Source organism: Acromyrmex echinatior, chromosome 2, assembly GCF_024713525.1.
Source record: "Acromyrmex echinatior isolate Ae372 chromosome 2, ASM2471352v2, whole genome shotgun sequence".
NCBI lineage: Eukaryota > Metazoa > Arthropoda > Insecta > Hymenoptera > Formicidae > Acromyrmex > Acromyrmex echinatior.
In genome coordinates, this window is record NC_141853.1 from 12095920 (window position 1) to 12115114 (window position 19195).

A 19195-nucleotide genomic window follows, 5' to 3' on the forward strand; every position below is an offset into this window, starting at 1 on the left:
TTAAAACATAAATATTCTGTTATCACAAAGTCAAATTTGTCGTAACCAATAAATATATATAACTTTGCTTTTAAATATTTCAGTTTTTTTTCTCGGTATGCAATCATCTCAATTATTACCCAGACAACAAAAAATCTAAGATGGAGACATAAATAAAACATTTTAAAAATATCTTTAGACATCTTTTTAAAAAATATTCTTAAGATACGTGATATCATACGTCTGGTCTTTTTAAATGCATAGAATAATGCAATTTAATTTTATATGCACAGAAATCATTGGTATATCAACACATTGACATCTCAATGTTTTTAATATTCATTTAAAGTAAGTAATTAATTATTACCTTTTGGTATTAAATTTCTGTGAGGACAATGCAAGCCTAAATTCATGAGGCATAAGTGTTATCACATAATGATATCACATGCACTACATCACATTTTGACTTGAAATCAATTACCTTCTTTTTTATTTCAAATACTTTTATACGCGTGTTCGTTTGATTAGCGTTTTTTATCGACGCGCGACGGAATTTCTTTAAGAACTCGTTGAGATTTTCTAAACGAGGGAGGAGGTGTGCTATTTCGTCGACGTCATTCGCACGAGACGGGCGCTAAACTGCCTCTCGTGTCTCTCGTGCTAACCAGTAATAAACGCATATTCACACGAAACCTCGACGTACCGCGACATTTATATGCATAATCCTCGATATCACACGCGAAAATCATCGTACGTGATACAGCTTGCCTGCATAACGTACGATCTCGCACAAGAGAGAGACCTTAAGGATATCTCATCGCAATGTTATTTCTACCGTGTACTTTTAGTTTCGAAAAAAAAAAAACGCTGAATTTCTCGAGTATAATTTTTAATATCGCAAAATTCTTTCATTTTTGACTTTCAAATTCGATTTATAAATTAAATTATAATATTAAATACAAAATAAATATGACTCCAATGAATAAATCAATGAAATATAAAATGTATGTGCAAGCCTTTGCAGTTCTTGATGCATGCGTAAAAAAGCCAAATCAACAATTGAACTTCTTGGTGTATCCAATATATTAAGTAAAAGGTGTACAGACGTTTCGATCCTTGATTTGGATCCTCTTCAGTATAATATTCAACAAATATTGGGTCATCTAAAAAGTATCCGCGGTTTTTTGTCACTAGATGGTGTTGATGGTCAACACACAGAAATGAACAGACTATAATCTCTCCTCTTGGTAATTTTTCAATATCGAAACAGTCAAATGATGAGACAATGGTCAAAGTAAAACGTACAGTAAAAAGAGAGATTATGCCTTTCAAATTGATGCGATATGTAAAGATTTGGAATTTAACAATAATAGTTCATATTGCATAAAATCTCCAAAAATTGTTTGCATTTAAAAGGAGATAAATATATATTCGTATATTGAAGCGAGAGAAAGCGAAGATGCTAAGTGCAAAAAGTACAAACAACACGCACAGATTTCATGTGATCTTTTTTCTAAGACGGAAATGGGAAAAATGAAAAATTTCAGTGATACAAATATTCACGTTTTTATATATTTCCGCCTTAAGGAAAAAGTTACATGATTGCTATCTTGGCTTGAAATGTCAGTGTTTATGCTTAAATTATTACCTTTCAGAAAATAAAGAACGAAACTGATAGTTGACAATACCAGTACTGTCTAAAATTTATTAATTGTCAGCGTTGGCCATCGATGTCCACGCACACTGCATTCTTTTTTCTTAATGGAGATAAAAATATATAATCGGTGTTCACGCTTATTTTTCTAAATTTCCAAATAATTTTCTAATGTGCACGAACGTCGATATCAAACCAAATTACAAATTTTCGACAGCACTGAGTATAATTTTGCAATTTCGTATACAAGCGAAGTCATTAATATTTTAACACATGAATTTATGCGCATACCGAGAACTTATTATAATTCTTGAGGTGGAAATTACAAAAGTGAGCGAATATACTCGAATATTTATAACTTCGATCAACACGGTCAATACTTAGTGAATTTGCTTACTTTTGTAATTTTTTTAAGAACTGTAATAAATCCCCCCCCCCCCCTCCCTTCCCCAATATATTATATACATATATGTTTTCCATATATGCCTTAATAAGCGGCTATAGGTCATGATATAAAAAAATAAAAAATTATAAAGTAATAAAATGTAATTAATGAACGGTTAATCATAATAGAGAACGTAATCCAAAATTTTGATTTGCATATTGCTAATGTGCCTTCATTGCTTAAAACTTTTTGTGTGCGATCATCCTAAATGAATGTTGAAATATTAACGATTCTGTGTAGACAAATATATGTATAAATATATGTACAAATATGTATGTCTAATTTAGCTTTTCTTTTTCTCCTTTCGCTGTATTTTTTTCGCTGTATGTATTTTGTCGTTCGCGCGTAGAGAAATGCGCCACAGGGAACAAACGAAGATGATAAAACAAATGGAAGGCGAATGTACATGGCACAGGTCGCGAAAAAAAACATTAGGAACATGTTCGCAGTTTCCTTGTGAGGTAAATTTCTTGTGAAACGAAATAGCAAACCCACATTAAAGAAACCCCACGTGCAGCGCGTGACTCGTTAAATACTGATCGTTTCTAGCGCGTGATAAAATTGCAAATCAAGTCTCGGAAGATGAATGCTAGACATTGTGAGTATCGCAGAGGCAGATAATCTTTTATGACAGATCATTTTATAATGTCACACGGCACTATCTTTAATAAATTTATCGAAGAGAAAAGAGCGAAATTTTTAACAAGTAGTGATTAAAAATTTAGGATTACCAAGAATTTTTATTTCTTAATCCAAAATATTATAACTTAGATGATGTATAAATGATCTATAAATTTGAATTTTTATAAAGTTACGGATTGTTCGCAAAATGTTTTACAAAATATTTTTAGTAAAATATTAGTTAAGTTATAAAACTTGTGTTATTAACATTATAATGTTACTGTAAAATTTTTCTTCATTCTTTTTACCCTTACCTTAGGCTTCATTTAGACGATATCATAAAAGTTCATCAGGTTTCGTAATTATATATGATAATTATTAAATTATCGGTGTTAATAAATTTTATCACGTAAATTATATATTTTTTTATTATAAAAAAAATATAAAGGCTTAGTTTCTCTCATATATTCAACGTGAACATATAATCTGATATAATTTAAAAAAAAAAAACATGTATCGCGTCATCTATGTGCGTCTTTTAGTAATATCACTAGATATTCCTGCATGCAAGAAATTAAATGTCCCTAAAAAATTCTTAAGTTATCAACACAGTTGTTTCAGTCTGCAACTGAGTGTCATGTATACCCTCATTATTTTTGCAATATCGTGAATTTCACGATAATTTAGCCATTCGCCATTGTTAAAATGAATATCCAAATATGTTAGCGAGGACGATTTGAAACTATTGAAAAGATAAAAATAACGTGCGTCAACGTGCGTTAATATATGATAAATAACTTTTACTGACACGTGTATGTTTATCTTGGATTCGAGTTTACACTTTGTTTCGAAATGAGTTTTTTTTTTACATTTTTGTAAGTGCCCCGGAAATTTGGAATTGTTAGTGAATGATAATGTTTATGCATTATGTCATTATGCACTTATTATCTGAAGATAGTATAATGTATTTCTTCTGTATTTGATACTAAACTTTTTAAGTTGTAGTTAATAGTGTACAGAATGAATTGCAAAAAATGTCGAATAGAGTAAAGTTTCTCATGTTCTGTATAAAACTACATAACAATACAAATACATAAAACTACAAATTACTTAAAAAATTATATATCAAAAGTTGTATATCATTATGTCACTACGCATGTATTTTCTGAAGATAATGTAATGTGTTTTAATTGTATTTCATACCAAAACTATAACTTAATAAGTGCAATAAGTTTTTTTCTATAGTCAAACTAATGTATATTTTTTGGAATTTAAAATGAAAGATACATATTATATATTTAATATCTGGCGAAAGTGAGGAAGAAAGTTCTATATAGTATAATTTTAAACAGAATTAAAAAACAGACTTAATAATACTATACTTTTGATAATATAATTTTTTTTAAGCTGTAATTTTTTTATGCTTACATATGCAGCAGCGTAAAAATTGTATCATTTTTGAATTATTCAATATACATATTAATATACATCAATAATATGAAATTTTATATTTTATTCCTATGTAAATGACAATATATTAATATTTTTGTACAGGTATAAAAGTTAAATAAAACAATGGCATACTCTGATCAGAATTATGAGATACCTAAAGGTATCAGAGCAAGACAGAATGGACAATATGAGATTCCAGAAGAAAAAACTGCAGCCAAGGCAGGTTTAGATGTATTACATACATCTCGGATAGACCGCGGTATAACTGAGGAAGACGTGGAAAGAAAGATAACGACACTGAAACAATTATTGGAGAAAGATCCAAGAGCTGCCGATTTAAAATGGTCCCTTTTTGTGGCAGCATCCAACACTTACCGTTATGATAGTTGTTTAAAACCGTTTCCGCCTATGTACATCAAGAACGAGTGCAAAGATATCGAAGCATTGGTATTATCCTTAATATTTCTAGAATAGTATATAATATTTATCTGATATATCCTTTTCTCTACAGAGGAGAGTCATAGAATCAGTCCCTCCTTTGCTCGTGATATGCAAAGAACTCGGTGAGACAGATGTCTACCAAAATTACGGCGAAATAATAGAGTTATTGTATTGGGTACTGCTGCGATTAAGAGATCCATACATTAAAAGTGTACAGAAAGAATACGTAAGTATACATATCATAATTTCCGAGATTTTAAAAATCCAAAGGATACATCACAGTATGGTATAAAATTTTAGATGAATATTTATATTACAGTACAATTCCATACTGAGGAAAGTGCCATTGGAAGTACCGGTTGCAGCACCAAATCTTATATTTCAAATGGCAAGTGCGAAACAATCTACGTCAGAAGAGAAATGGAAGTCAAATGCTAAAGGTCACTCGACATTTTATGCGTATCACGGCAGCCGTTTGGAAAACTTCCATTCCATCGTACACTATGGTTTACAACAAAACATGTGCAAAGTGCAGTAAATTTATATTAAATTAAACTAGAATTATTTTTCTGTCATTTTATATTTTTTTTGTACTGCTAAAATTACAAAAAATTAAACTTTCTTATTGCCATAAAGTTATACAAAATTAGCATAAACTTAATTTTATTATTTCAGAGATCACAGTTTGGCAAAGGAATATATTTTTCAAGCGAATTAGGAGTAAGCTTACCGTACAGTCCTGTGGGTTATGGCTGGGGAGGTAGTCTTCTTGGAAGCGAGATAAGCTGTATAGCTCTCTGTGAGCTTATTAATCATCCTGATATAAAGAGAGGAGATTCAAGTAAGCGCATAATGTAATTGATAATAGTTTATAGTATATCAAAGTTTAAAAAGAAAATTTCTGCAATAGTTTTATGTTTCAGGAGATAACGCACAAAATACATTGAGTGATTCAGTTAGTGGAAGAATACCAGAGAAGTACTTTGTAGTGACAAATAGCGACTTAGTGAGGATACGCTATTTGCTCGTTTATACTCAAGATCTCCATACAACTAGGTAAGTTAGACATAATATAAGCATTAATTAAGTTTTACGTTGTCACAATTATTATTATAAAAATCTTACTACTTTAGTACTACTGATAGTACGGGATTGCTGGCATGGTTCAAGCAACACAAATTACTGACATTTGTGCTCGGCTACGTTGTGCTGTTAGCCTCAGTTGGACTAACACAGAACAAACAAGTAGAAAAATACTATAGGTTATTTATTCAGAAAGCAGGATTCGAATAAAAGAAGGATAAGAATATAAATTTATACAACTTGATTGCTATAAGTTGAAGTCTTGATATGAAAGAAAAAAGGTTACAAATGCCACATTTTTATAAAATTAGTCTGTATGTGCCAAGATTAATAGTAAAAAACTGCAAATGCTTTAAAATGATATAAAAGCAAATATCTTTTAATAGCATTTCTGTGATTTGCATTTTTGGCATTTACAGCCTTTTTACTTGTCAAGTCTTCGATTATATTGAACTCATCTACCAATTCGTATGTTGAAAAATATCATCTTTTATATACATTTTTTAAATATACATGTGATAAGTAAATAAATATTTTTTATGCTAAAGATGTATATATATATTATATATATATATATATATATATACGAACATACTGTTTTATACAAAATGTTTTTATTTCCATAAATTTTAGTATCGTGAGAGTATGATAGGAAAGTTCTCAGTGACCAAATAATCATCTTCAAACACAACTATAAGGTTTACTTCAAATTCTGGAAAAATATTAAATTATAATTCTGTAAATTCACATTTTGTTTTAATGCATAACTTGCAATAATATTCTTACCAACTTTAAAGTTGCTTGTGCTTAAAGTGGGGCATGTAAATAATCTTGGAAATATCATGTAGATTGGAATAGCAAGATTTGTGCAAGTATTGCCCTCCCCGATTTGTATATTTTGTATCTCCGTCGCTGCAAAAATACAATCTTGTTAATCTTGATCTGTTATCACAGTTATTGCAATCCATTTATTGTATCCATTTTTACATGGATTCGCCGCATAATTATTTTTTTACCATCTCTAGAGTATCCTTCCGCGCATCCACAAGTTTCCACCCTTACTAATTGTAATTCTATAGACTTTATAACAGCCTCGCACTGTTCGATTACTACCTGTATGTACAAATAATAGATAAAAATGCAATATTCTGATATTAATAAATGGAAAAAAGTCACATACTTCTCCTGTCAAGGGTTCAGAGAGTTTGCAATACAAAGAGTCTAATCTTCCCGAAATGCAAAATCTTGGTACATTAGGCCTGTCCCGAGTATTTTGCAGAGACTCTGGCATTATTTTGAAAAACACAATCTTACTATGATCCTTCTCCACTTTAGCACTTGCTTTATCCTCGACTATAAACTCCAATGACTTGCTGACATCTTTTGCGAGGAAATTTCTTTTTATGTCACAGCGTATCAGATATTGTATATTCACGAAAACACCATGATACGTTTCGTAAAGAGATTTGTTTCCTCTTGGCTTTAATGGCAATTCGAATGGTATTTCCGTCTTACCATTGGGAATCTTTCCAGATGGAGCAACATCTAATGTATATTGTACTAATTGTATCGGCTGAAAATAATTATGATTTATTCAATAAAAAGGTAGTCTCTGCTATATTTATATTAAGAGAAAAACAAAAATTAAATTTAAAAAATAAGTAATTCAACAGTTCTCTTGTATCCATATTTATATATACATTAAAAAGTATATTTATATATACATTAAATATACATTAAAGTATTTACTTTAACGGAATTATAAAATGCTTCGAAAATGCCGACGTTCTTGGAGCTAAGCTGCAAATTCACTGAACCTTCCATGGTGAGAAATATACCATCGTGCTTCACGTCTGAATTAGTTTTTAACTGTATCAGGCCAGCAACTACCTCCTGCAATATATAACCTCAATTTTCATTTCAAATATCCACAATTTAAGAGAATAAAAAACTGAAATAAAAAAACCAACCCCTTCGTGATATATTTTACTCGCACGTTTCAATTTTATGTCTATATTGATAGACATTTTGCGGATGATCCCTTTTTTTGACACTTGTCAAACGAGTATCAAAGATATCAGCTCATTTATTACGAAAAATTACACGCCGTCAAGTGATTAATCACTATATATTAATTCCATGTATTTTATTCCATATGTTTAATGTAAAAAGAAGATAAATAATCACTGCTGAACCATGTATATACACGAGCTTCGAAAATTTCAGAAAGCATCAGATCAATACGAATCGTGACTTACGATCAGCTGTTCGTAAACAAGCTGATAAGTTATAAGGATGTGAGAGTGACAGCTATGCGAGTCGAGACGCTGTCTCGCTTTGTAAATAATAATATTGTATACTATAATTAATGTAATTTATTTATAATATTATTATATGTATATAGTAAACAATTTCTGTATATTTCGACCATGGATTATTCGTTGCATGCTCACACGCTGTGTAAGCTTCATTCTATCTTCCTTCTATAAAGGATACAATGAAGCTCACAGCGTGTAAACACCAGAAAACTGAACGCAACCAGAATATACAGTATTTGATTGATTCTGGACAAGTCGTTATTGGCATTACAAATGTTAAGAAAAGTATCGAATTGAATAAATATAAAATATTTCCACGCGACTGATCTTTATGATGAACAGATCGATATACGAAACCGATATTTAAGTATAAAATATAACTATTATTCGGCCGTAGAATGACAATAGAACTGATTAAAAAATAAAACAAATTGAAGATATTTGGATATACCACATCTAAAGATATATACGACAATCTTTCGAAAAGCGAAGATAAAAAGTGAAGTGAAATGATTACAAAATAATATTAATAATAATTTCTCCTTATATAGTAAAAGACAATTTATGTTTCTTTTTGTTATTATTTTTTTTCGCGCGTTTAATACCCTAATAAAATGTAGCTCAAACGCGTCTGCTTTCTCGCGTCTCTACATTTTTTGATCGTTTTTGTTGCAGAAAACCGCCATTTTATTCTTTGACAACTTTCAAGCTGTTTATTAGACTTTTACGAGCAAACTATAAAAGTATCAAAGGGAATTTTATTATTCCGAGATGATTCGACCAATGAAGAAGGGACAGGGTAAGCTTATATAGACGCGGCTCGGTGCAGCCATAATCCTTGCTGCGCAGGCGCGCATTTACTTTCTTCTGCGCTGGCTTCCTGCATTAACAAATTCAAATCGACGAAGTCGTTACTTGCGAGAGTTGAAGCAGACTTGATCTCCTGTAGCGACTTACTTCTCAAAGGAAGGGACGGTGATTTGTGTCTGCAACGGAAACAAGGGCCTTTCTGCGTGATTGTGACTGACTATGGCGACAAGAAATCGGACCGCTATCACGGTGAGCACGAAATTATAATTTGCAAGCGCAGAAAAATCCCTCCTGTTAATAATGGACGGGTATCAACGGTTGTTCCAACGCCTGACATCTTTAAATGCCCCCTCGCATGCTTAAATGCCACTCCGATTATGACCTCGAGATTTCAATACCAGTCATCTCTTAATCTCATCCCAATAATTTTGGATCTTACGAAAATTCCTCAAGCGAATAATTTTTGTTGAAATAAATCTTGAAGAATAATACGTAGGAAGTTTCTCCCTTGTCAATGTTATAAAATTTTTACATATGAAATGGAAGGCGTTTAGGCATAATATTAGCGTCATATTAGCAGTCGACGACGACGTATAAATTGTTTAGAAATTAACTAAAAATATTAGCCAGTCAAAGGGACTATTGGACTCCAAAAGTCCACTAAAGATCCTATGTTCTGAAGATGTTTTATTTTATTCTAGAATGTTCCTGGAATAAAATATGCTGTATAAATAATATTTTTATTTAATTTATAAACATTATGTAAATGTAAGAATTACATGTAACTTGAATTTGCACCATTGACTCGTAACTTTATTAGGCTGCTCCAGATGTATATACTGCTTCATTTTTATTAATATTTTAATGTATGATATCAAGAGGAAAAATTTCAATAAGAATATATATCGCTTTTTCTATTTATACAAAAACTTATCCAATAAATATTAACATGTAACATAACTGTAACTATAACATAACACTAAATAACTGTAACATAATTTTGTTATAATTTCTCACTGAATAATATAACTAACTATATTATATTGTTGAGTAGGAAATTATAACTAACAGTATGTAATTGTTAAAATCAATGTTGTCTGAGTAAAATATCATATTCTTTTAAATTTTGTTTTATACATGTGTTTCAGAACCATGCAAATCAGGAGAATATCAAAAGTATAAAACCTTCGGTGGTTGTTGTACCATCGAAAGGAAAAAGAGCCGTACTAGGAGAAATAAGTAATAAGGTTAACACGTTGAGGGGTGTTGAGCCCATTGATAGGATTAATTTATTACAAAAGAAGAAAGTGCCAGTATCGAAGCGGCAAGTTGTAAAGCCAAATGTAAATCCACCTGAAAAGCCACCAGTGCAAGTCGTAAAACCGATTGTAAAAACAACATCATCTTCCAATGTAAATAATGCTTGCAATGTAGTCAATGTACCAGCTACTCTTGTTAGTCAAAAGAGAGAAGAGAGGAATTCGTTTTCAACGGATTTATTAAAATTTGAAGATATTGACGAGCAAGACAAGAATAATCCTATTCTAGTTTCTCTCTATACTAATGACATACATGAATATTTAAGGACGTTAGAAATCAAATTTACTATTAAGAAGGGATATCTAGCGGGCCAGGAAATCACCCCTAAGATGAGATGCGTATTGGTAGATTGGTTGGTAGAAGTGCATCAACAATTTCGATTGATGCAAGAAACATTGTATCTCACCATCGCAATTATCGATCGCTTCTTACAAGTAAGACAAATAATATAATATGTCGCAATAAAAGTAAATATCTTTTAATATTACAAACAAATTATATGCATACATTTAAATGATTGTATTTGTATTTTGTTCTTTCAGTTGTTTCGATCTATAGATAGGAAGAAATTACAGCTGGTAGGTGTAACAGCTATGTTTATCGCTAGCAAGTATGAAGAAATGTATTCGCCAGATATAAGTGATTTTGTATATATCACGGACAAAGCATATTCAAAGATAGATATATTGAATATGGAAATGCTTATTGTGAAAACTTTGGACTATTCGTTCGGGCGACCATTACCGCTGCATTTTCTTCGAAGATATAGCAAAGCTGGAAAGGTATGATATGTATATAAATATACGAAAATTTTTGTTGTTTTATTTATGTTATTTATAACTAGCACTATAATTTTATAAAGTCTAAATGATTTTTAAGGCGCTTCCTGTACATCACACGATGGCTAAATATTTTCTTGAGGAAAGCTTGGTTTATTATGAAATGTGTCATTATCCACCTAGTCTCATCGCTGCAGCAGCGATATACCTAGCATTTTTGTAAGTAACTAAATCATCTTATGCTGTACGTATCTTAACGTCTTCGATTAATAGATAATGTTTGTTAGAATTATCGGTAATGATGAAGACGACGAAGGCAAGGTTATTTGGTCAGATACTCTTGCATACTATAGTACTTACTCCAAGGACGATGTGTTACCTGCAGTACACGATATAGCTGCTATAATAACTAATGCAGAAAACAGTAAATATCAAGCTGTGAGGAAGAAGTACGTTCATGTGAAACACATGAAAATTAGTATTCGACCAGAACTTAAGTCGCCAATTATGCTTTCCATTGCAGGAAAAAGCAATAAGTCATAAATTTGTAATAAAACAATAGAATTTGTGAACTCACTATTTCGAGATATTTTCAATAAGATGTTTGTTACATTAAACATCATATCGATGAATATGACTATGGACATTATAGTTCATGGAACATTACATCGAAAAATAAATTAAGATAAATAGAAGATAAAGTAAAGCTTTATCACAGAGTAATGAATGTTGTATGTTATTTTATGTACAAGTTTCTTATTGAAAAATCTATTCTCATTTAGTCACGTACGAAAACAAAAAGACGTATTTAGAGTTTTATATACAAATGTTTGTTATTATAAGTAAAAATTTAGTCGGGTAATACTGATGGACTTTATTTTGGACTGCCGTAGTAAAACTAATTATAGCGGAAAACATAAAACGCATCTTTTATAATGAAATATTAAATAAAGCTTTTAGTTTTTATTCCTAGCTGATTATAATAATATTTTAATTTTGATATAAGTCCTACAAAGATACTTTTGATGTCACCATATGAAAATATGTGAGTATTCTAAGACATATTTCATTTTTTTCTTATACTTTTATATCCATATTTTCTCAAATATCTATCTTAAATAGTATAGGAGTCTATCGTTAAGTCTTTCGATTGTTAATTTTGGAATATAAATTGGATACAATTTGTGTACGAAAGTGAGGCGTAATCATTTTTGAAGATACCATATATCACTTAGGAAATTTTTATCAATATAGTGATAAAGAAATGTTCTTTGATTTTACATTTTATATTACTATATCCTATAATATGTATATAAAATAATTAGTATATAGGTATTTGCGCATGCCTGAAGTAACATAAAATTTTATATTGTTAAGCAATCCAAATTTTAACGTTTCCAAATTTAGATGTTTAATATATACATGACTCTACTTTAAGATTGAATACAAGTGGCTATTATTTAGGCCTTATTAATTGCAAATTTAATTATAATAATGATATAGATTAAATTACTAACTCTATACACACACCTTTGTAAATAAAAGGCTAAATTACTATAATTTATCTGTATTGTATTAATCTCTTATATTTATTATGTAATAGTAAAACTTTTTTCTTACATTCATACATTAATGCAACATTTTAAAAATATTTATTTATTTTTGAAAAGTTTTTAAAAAATGTTTAGCACGCGTGGTGGTGTATCAGCCTCAGGTGGAAACATTATATAGCGTTCTAAAAAAGTATTAAAGGTCAATGAATGCTCAATCTATTAAGAATTGAAATTACTGTATTTTGTGAGTACTTACCCATTAATTTAATGGGTGCAATAATTTCTTGAAGTTGTGCTTGTGTATGAATTGCACTTTTCTCCTACAAATAAATAAAAAAAATGTAAAATGTAATATTTGGAAATCCCTGGAATATTTTTTGTATTAATTACTTACTATATCAGCTAAACTTGTAGGAGCTGATTTGTCCCAAATTTCAGGTTTACTATTTTCCACTAATTCAAAGAACTCCTTTTCCTCCACTAAGATCTTTACTGCACTTTCATCAAATTCGAATCGTATTAGCACTTGCATCAGCTGGTACCATTCGTCTGCAGGCGAACATTGTTTTTATTATAATTAAAATATATATATTAAAAATAAATAGCATGCATATATTATTTATTTTTTATATATTTGAAAAATAAAATTATTTTAATTATATTTTAAATTTAATTAAAGAGGTTCTCTACGAATTTTATTTGATAATGTAATAATGCAAATTTATATTACTTCTATAAACAAACCTCTATCTTTGTATGCATTGCTAATAATTTGATAAAGGGCATGTATTAATCCTAAATCTTCAAACATACTGCCTTTTTTTAAATTTAAAAGTTTTCTTGCTTGTTTTCTACGGTTCTTACTTGATCGATAGCTTTTGCTGAAAAACATTTTTTATTTTATATGTGGACACACACACACACACAAAACGTATGATATATACTACAAGTACCTAGAAGACATTGACAATTGCGACATTCGACTTGAAACAGAATCTGCAATACTGATTGTGTCACTAATAGAATCTGGAATTTCTTTATTATATTCTAGTTCATCATTATAAATATTTTCACGTAATTGTGTTTGTTTTGCTTTCATTTCTGTTCTTACTACAGCAAGGCGTGATTTATAACTTAGAAAATCGGTCTTCATTTTACTCAATTGTGAAATCACGTGTTCTGCGTGTTCCTTCACTCCAGGTTTAATATGTGTTTCTATTAAAAAAAAAAGTAAAAAAAAAATTAGATACAGTAATTTGATTTTGACTTATATTTTTAGCATATTATAAATATAATTATTTCTAATCGATAGTATGCTACACATTGCTTTTCGAAATTTAAATATATTATAAATAATTAATACTTATATAGTATATTTAAATATACTTAATATATTTAACTATTTTCTAACCATTTAAATCTAAACGTTGAACATCAATCGTTATCCGTATTGCATGTTTCCAGATTCTTCCTTCACATAATACTGCAACTGCTTCTTCGATGTCATTTAAATATTCTTTTAATATTACAGCTGCGTGTTCATATTTACGCCCTGCTTTTAAATGTTCAACTAATACCTTATAATGTTCATGTAAATCTACTGGGCTGAAGAAATTAATTCTTATATATATATAGTTTAAGATAATATATAATATTAATTCTAATGAGAAGGTGATATTCTTTCATGCATGTACGTAAAACATTTTTTTTACCTTAATTTCATTTCTTTTAATATGGTGATAACGTCCTCCCAATTATCACTTGACATGCTAAACGTTTCTAAAGCTTTGTCAAGATTGCCACTTCTATAAAACATCATACCAGCTTCGAAATATTTCTGTTCATTTGATAAATATTCTCCATAAATTTCAGCTACTTTTTTATGCTCTATAGTACTTTTCTCAAACAATTTCATTGCCATCTTATACAACTTTTGACTATGTATGAAATCTAAACATTCTTCAAACTTGGCTGGCTCTTTAGATAAAAACTCTAATGCTGATTCATAACGTTTAAGATATACATTAATAGAATACTTCATGTAATTTGTGTTTAATTTTTTTAAATTGTTCAGGAATGGAACATATTCTTTGGGGTCTTTCGATGACTTAGACGCTATAAACATTGCGAGTTCAAAATCATACATGCCTAATGCAGTATCATATAACACATCAATATTTACGAAATGCAGTAAATATTTTAATGCTTCGTAAGCAGATACGGAAGATTTGTGTACCGTTAATTTTTGTGATTCTTCCAACGTTTTGACTTGCTTTATTTTACTAAGTGCATTTTCCAAGCCCTGTCTTTGTTGATTTTTTACCAAACTTATTAATATTGGTTGTATTAAATTATCTGCATCATGATGCTTCTCCATGACATCTCTTAATAATTTACAGATTTTATCTACTTTATTAACTATTTCGTTATCATTAGTTTCGTTACTTTTAATGTCAGATTTGACAGTGTGATCAACATAACAATTCGCGTACATCGTACTGATGACGTTTTCATCTTGTAATTCTGACAAATACAGATTCAACCAATTCAATTTTTTATGTTGTATAATATCTTCCACGAATTTTTTTACGTTATCTATAAATAATTGTGGATTGTGATCGTATATTAAGTTTAAGTTTATACGTTGTTTAGTCATGATATCAAGTGCCGTCAAATAATTACAGTTATCAAGATAAAATTTTAATATATGCAATGATAATGCCCTTGGCTGTATACATTCTAGATTTCCTCTAGGCATTTGCAAAATTACTTTCGAATCTTGTAGTATTGCTGTTATTATACGAGAATCTTTTTCGAGACGTCTTATATAGATATCTGTAACAATATATTTAAAGTTAGAAAAACAATATTGTGATATACATAAAATAAAAGAGATTACAAAATATGTATTCACCTGTAAGTGACATCTTATCCATAGTATTTAACCAAGGTTTGACAGTTAAATCATATACACTTAGCTGCTTTAAGCCAACTTCGTTTAACGGAACACAAACCAATGTATGTTGCAGTGTTGTGAGAATAACAAAATCAGAATGTACATAAAAACTTGTAATATTCTTAGCAGTTTCCTTTCCGTTAATAAAAAAACTATTTTCTAAAGATAGAGCAAGAATAACGTCGTCCGAATTAATTTTTACAATTTCAAGTTGAGCGCATAATTTACTCAACGTTATATTTGTTTGTTCAAATTTTCCATCCCGCGTGTATTTAAATATTTGTTCCTTTGCTTTTATGTAAGCTGTATTTGCATTGGAAGAAATTATATGTTCTATTGGATAATCCAAAACATAAATTTTTCTGTAAAAAAAAATTTAAGTTTAGATAAATAATATTTTACAAATTTTATAAAGATGGTATGATATTTTATATCTAGAAAATCACATACTGTATTGTCAGAGAATTCTTTGAAGAACTTTCTTTATCTAAAGATAAAACACACAAAAGATTATGATTATTTGTAACTGTACAAAACAACATAATGTCTTTTGTAAACCATAAGAAATTATTCGTATAATAATGGAAATCTTCAGTTTTTAATACATCACATTCGATATCATATAATGTGCCAAAATCAATACTATATGAATTTATAACTTCATATGTCAGTGTGGAGGATTCCTATAACATATGATTAATTACATAATGCAACGATAAATAAATTCTATATACATCATTATTTTTTGTTAAGACAAATTACCTTTATCTGTTTGAAAAACATCAACTTATTATTACATGAAACAGTACAGAATTCATTGCTATTTATCAAAGATGACTTGTCATTAATTTCTGGTGCAAAAACAATTGCATTTTGTGATTCGGAAGTATGCAAATATTGGTGCGCCATTGGCGGTGGAATTATTCCATCTTTAAAACCGGTAACTAAAATATTGTTTCCATCAATAACACCAATCACAACTTTATCATCCACAGTCTTGCCTCTGCTGTGATTCACACACCAATTAAATAAACAGAAAGTAAGTTCTTTTGTCGTTAAGTAAATCAATTCCTTCTCATCAAATTGATTTATCCTATCGCTCCATGTTACATATAGCAGTGGATTCTTCTCAGTAAAGACAAGAGTTTGTTTAAGATACCAGTGACCATTATTTTCAGTCCACAACTGTATCAATGTAGTATTCGTTTTTGATTGATAACAAACAACAGCCAAAATATCTGAACATGGTGACCAAAGCAGCTCTCTTACCTGTAAAATACCTGTTTAATAAAATTTTTTTTTGCTAATCTTAAAAAATCATATATTTCAATATTTAACATACCTTTGCTTCTTGTGGTTTAAAAGGGAGCAATAAATCCGAGTATTTAAGGCCGTTTTTTTCAAAAAATGCAATAACATATTTCTCGTCTAATATTTGGGGTATAGCAATTGGACGTTCCATTGGACCCCAAGCTATACATTCCTCCAATCCGTTAATTTGTTCACAAGTGTAGCATAACATACCCTCTCTGTTGAATATTTTAAATCTTCGAATTTTTGTTTCCTTGTGTAGAAAACTAATAGCAAAAAAAGTACCATCGTCGCGCCAAGTGATTCGAATACGACCATCATCAAGCTCGTTTGGAATCAAGTGTATCGGTTTAGCTTGAGCCGCTGATTTACCCACTGAACCATGAAACTGAGTTTCTTTTTTACCCCAACCAACAGTAACAAATTCATTCTGCCCAAATTCTTCTGAATATAAATCCACCTATAAAGTTATAATTTAATTTAAGATATATATTAATTAATTTATTACATTTAATTCATCATATTTATTACTAATAAAAAATGATACTAATCATAAATATAAGAAGAAAGGTAGAATTTAACACTTTGCCTTTTATCTATGCACAAAGAGATATTAAAAAGAATGAAAAAAAAAAAATTTAATACACTATTATGAATGATAATAAAAAGTAGAAATATTAGAGTCGAAGGAGAAGATAGAAGGAATCCAAAATAGAGATATGAGATGGATAATAGATTGGAAGATACTAGGATATTTGTCCTGTATTCTGTAACATGTATTTTTGTATTCTTGCAACTTGTATGAATATATAACGATTGCATAACAAGTTATAGAATACAGGCCAGATTAGGAAGGAAATCAGACAAGCTAAGTGATAGAACAAATACGACGGAATAGAGATTTGAAAAAAGATTATAAAAGAAGAAAGATAAATAGAAGATAAACATATGATAAAAATAAAACCTGATAAAAGTTTTTGAAATCAAATAATATTACCTCTGACATTACTTGGAAGTTTAATACCATAGTGATTACAACTCCTGTGGTTGTTACAGCAGCAATGATTTCATGATCCGGACTAAATTTCATACACTGTAAGTTGATGTCAGACAGTATCATATTGTAATCAATATGAGTTTCATCCATCATGATTTTGGCAAGACAACCTGATTCGTAGGCACAATATAATTCCTGCAGAGCAACACAATAATCCATTGTGACTATTTTGGATAAAGAATACTCTGGATTGTCTACATCAATTAATTTTCTTTCACTTGATATCAAGGAGAGATGTTCGTCCAATAGCACATATATATCGTTGAAACTTGGATTGATAGCACATTGTATGCGTTTCAAGAGTTCTTGATTAGTTTTTATGTTTTCCATAAATTTGACATTTCTACTGTTTACTTGACGAATCGTTAGATTTCTCATGGTTTCTTATCAATAAATAACAAATTTATTTCAATGTCTTCACTTTTTCTTCTTTTATTATGCCTTCCGATGTGATTTCGATATAATCTGTGACATTAACGAAAAGAATGTGTGAGATAGTTAAACATTTTATGTTAGTACAAATATTTTTGTTAAGAGTGATCATAAAAGGCAATTGGCCTCACGTGTTATGAAAAAGGTTATGTCGTTATGTTGTTATAGACATATAAAGGTGAATTTTCACGAGCTGCTCAAACTGGCCATTTCAGCGACAAAAAACCACGTGCCAACTTTTGTTGCAAAATTATTAGGCTAGAATCAGACTACGCATTGAAGAATGAGATTGAAGATTGAAAGATTGAAGATTTGACCAATCAGAACAAAAGGAGCCAAAATTGTTTTGTCCTCATTGATTTTTCAATCTTTAATCTCAATCTTCAATGCGTAGTCTGATTCCGGCCTTAGGCCAGGTTCACATCTTGACGGAAAAATGGAAAAGCGGAATCCAATTGGAACTCACAATAGTAGGCAGTATATTTCTGCTTCTTTCTTTCCAAGAGTTCTGCATAAAGAAAATCACCCAATCGTATTTTACGTTTGTCTTTATGACAGAAATGTGCCTAGCAAACGAGAATGGATTAAAATGGATTGAAATTTTTTTCTATCCGAATGCGTATTTTAAATAACGAACTTTTTTTTGGATTTAATTAGATTCAATTAAATTCAATTAGATCCAATTGGATGCAATTGGATTGAAAAACTGCATTTCCTATTCAAAATTTTGAACTGAACAGTATTCACAATTGTGTTTGTGTGCACAGAAAAAGCTAATATTATTTTTAGATTGAAAGGCATAGAGATATGCTCCATGTAATTTCTATAAATGAATAAAAATTCAGAATTGAAAAGCATTCATTTTAACATCCGTGAATCAATATTTCTGAAAATCTGAATCCATTTCAATTCATTTCAATCATTTCTCGATTGCTGATTTATAATTTTCTTTATTATATAATTTTCTTTATATATATATAGTTA

General features: G+C 29.8%; 4 protein-coding genes across 13 annotated transcripts in view; 2 read left to right on the forward strand and 2 right to left on the reverse strand.

Annotated features, from left to right (window-relative positions):
- LOC105146997 (Poly(ADP-ribose) polymerase 16) overlaps window positions 1-8804 on the forward strand; it is a 40197-nt gene extending 31393 nt beyond the window's left edge. For 2 of the 6 annotated variants that reach the window (XM_011057727.2, XM_011057718.2), the window contains exons 2-7: window positions 4254-4598; window positions 4663-4818; window positions 4912-5121; window positions 5268-5433; window positions 5516-5648; window positions 5726-6222. In XM_011057727.2, coding sequence (XP_011056029.1) covers window positions 4275-4598; window positions 4663-4818; window positions 4912-5121; window positions 5268-5433; window positions 5516-5648; window positions 5726-5885 — 1149 coding nt within the window. In that variant the 5' untranslated portion in view covers window positions 4254-4274 and the 3' untranslated portion in view covers window positions 5886-6222. Of the gene's footprint in view, window positions 1-3284; window positions 3575-4253; window positions 4599-4662; window positions 4819-4911; window positions 5122-5267; window positions 5434-5515; window positions 5649-5725; window positions 6223-8668 lie in introns of those variants that run through there. The other 4 variants (XM_087403260.1, XM_011057692.2, XM_011057686.2 and 1 more) reach the window with 4 other exon arrangements.
- On the reverse strand, window positions 5920-8314 carry LOC105146986 (vacuolar protein sorting-associated protein 26C). 2 transcript variants are annotated; one of them, XM_011057673.2, is made up of 6 exons: window positions 7646-8234; window positions 7425-7568; window positions 6856-7248; window positions 6692-6788; window positions 6462-6587; window positions 5920-6387 (listed from the first exon to the last, which is right to left on the reverse strand). In XM_011057673.2, the coding sequence occupies exons 1-6, from the start codon at window positions 7700-7702 to the stop codon at window positions 6305-6307; spliced, it is 900 nt and encodes a 299-aa protein (XP_011055975.1). In that variant the 5' UTR covers window positions 7703-8234; the 3' UTR covers window positions 5920-6304. The 2 variants fall into 2 exon arrangements, with proteins under 2 accessions (XP_011055975.1, XP_011055967.1); XM_011057665.2 differs by having other exon boundaries at window positions 5920-6587; window positions 7646-8314.
- A 107-nt stretch (window positions 8805-8911) lies between the features above and the next one.
- LOC105146976 (G2/mitotic-specific cyclin-B) lies at window positions 8912-12096 on the forward strand. Its single transcript, XM_011057657.2, has 5 exons — window positions 8912-9052; window positions 9952-10557; window positions 10666-10905; window positions 11003-11121; window positions 11190-12096. The coding sequence occupies exons 1-5, from the start codon at window positions 9023-9025 to the stop codon at window positions 11443-11445; spliced, it is 1251 nt and encodes a 416-aa protein (XP_011055959.1). The 5' UTR covers window positions 8912-9022; the 3' UTR covers window positions 11446-12096.
- Window positions 12097-12462: 366 nt separating this feature from the next.
- Elp1 (elongator complex protein 1) lies at window positions 12463-18582 on the reverse strand. 4 transcript variants are annotated; one of them, XM_011057855.2, is made up of 13 exons: window positions 18343-18582; window positions 17720-18244; window positions 16754-17182; window positions 16174-16680; window positions 15862-16094; window positions 15370-15773; window positions 14168-15290; window positions 13867-14060; window positions 13409-13670; window positions 13200-13336; window positions 12850-13004; window positions 12712-12775; window positions 12463-12637 (listed from the first exon to the last, which is right to left on the reverse strand). In XM_011057855.2, exons 2-13 carry the CDS (start codon window positions 18155-18157, stop codon window positions 12576-12578), a joined length of 4008 nt encoding a protein of 1335 aa, XP_011056157.1. In that variant the 5' UTR covers window positions 18158-18244; window positions 18343-18582; the 3' UTR covers window positions 12463-12575. The 4 variants fall into 4 exon arrangements, with proteins under 4 accessions (XP_011056157.1, XP_011056173.1, XP_087259381.1 ...); XM_011057871.2 differs by lacking the exon at window positions 18343-18582 and having other exon boundaries at window positions 17720-17914; window positions 17998-18125; XM_087403255.1 differs by having other exon boundaries at window positions 17720-18582.
- Window positions 18583-19195: the final 613 nt, after the last annotated feature.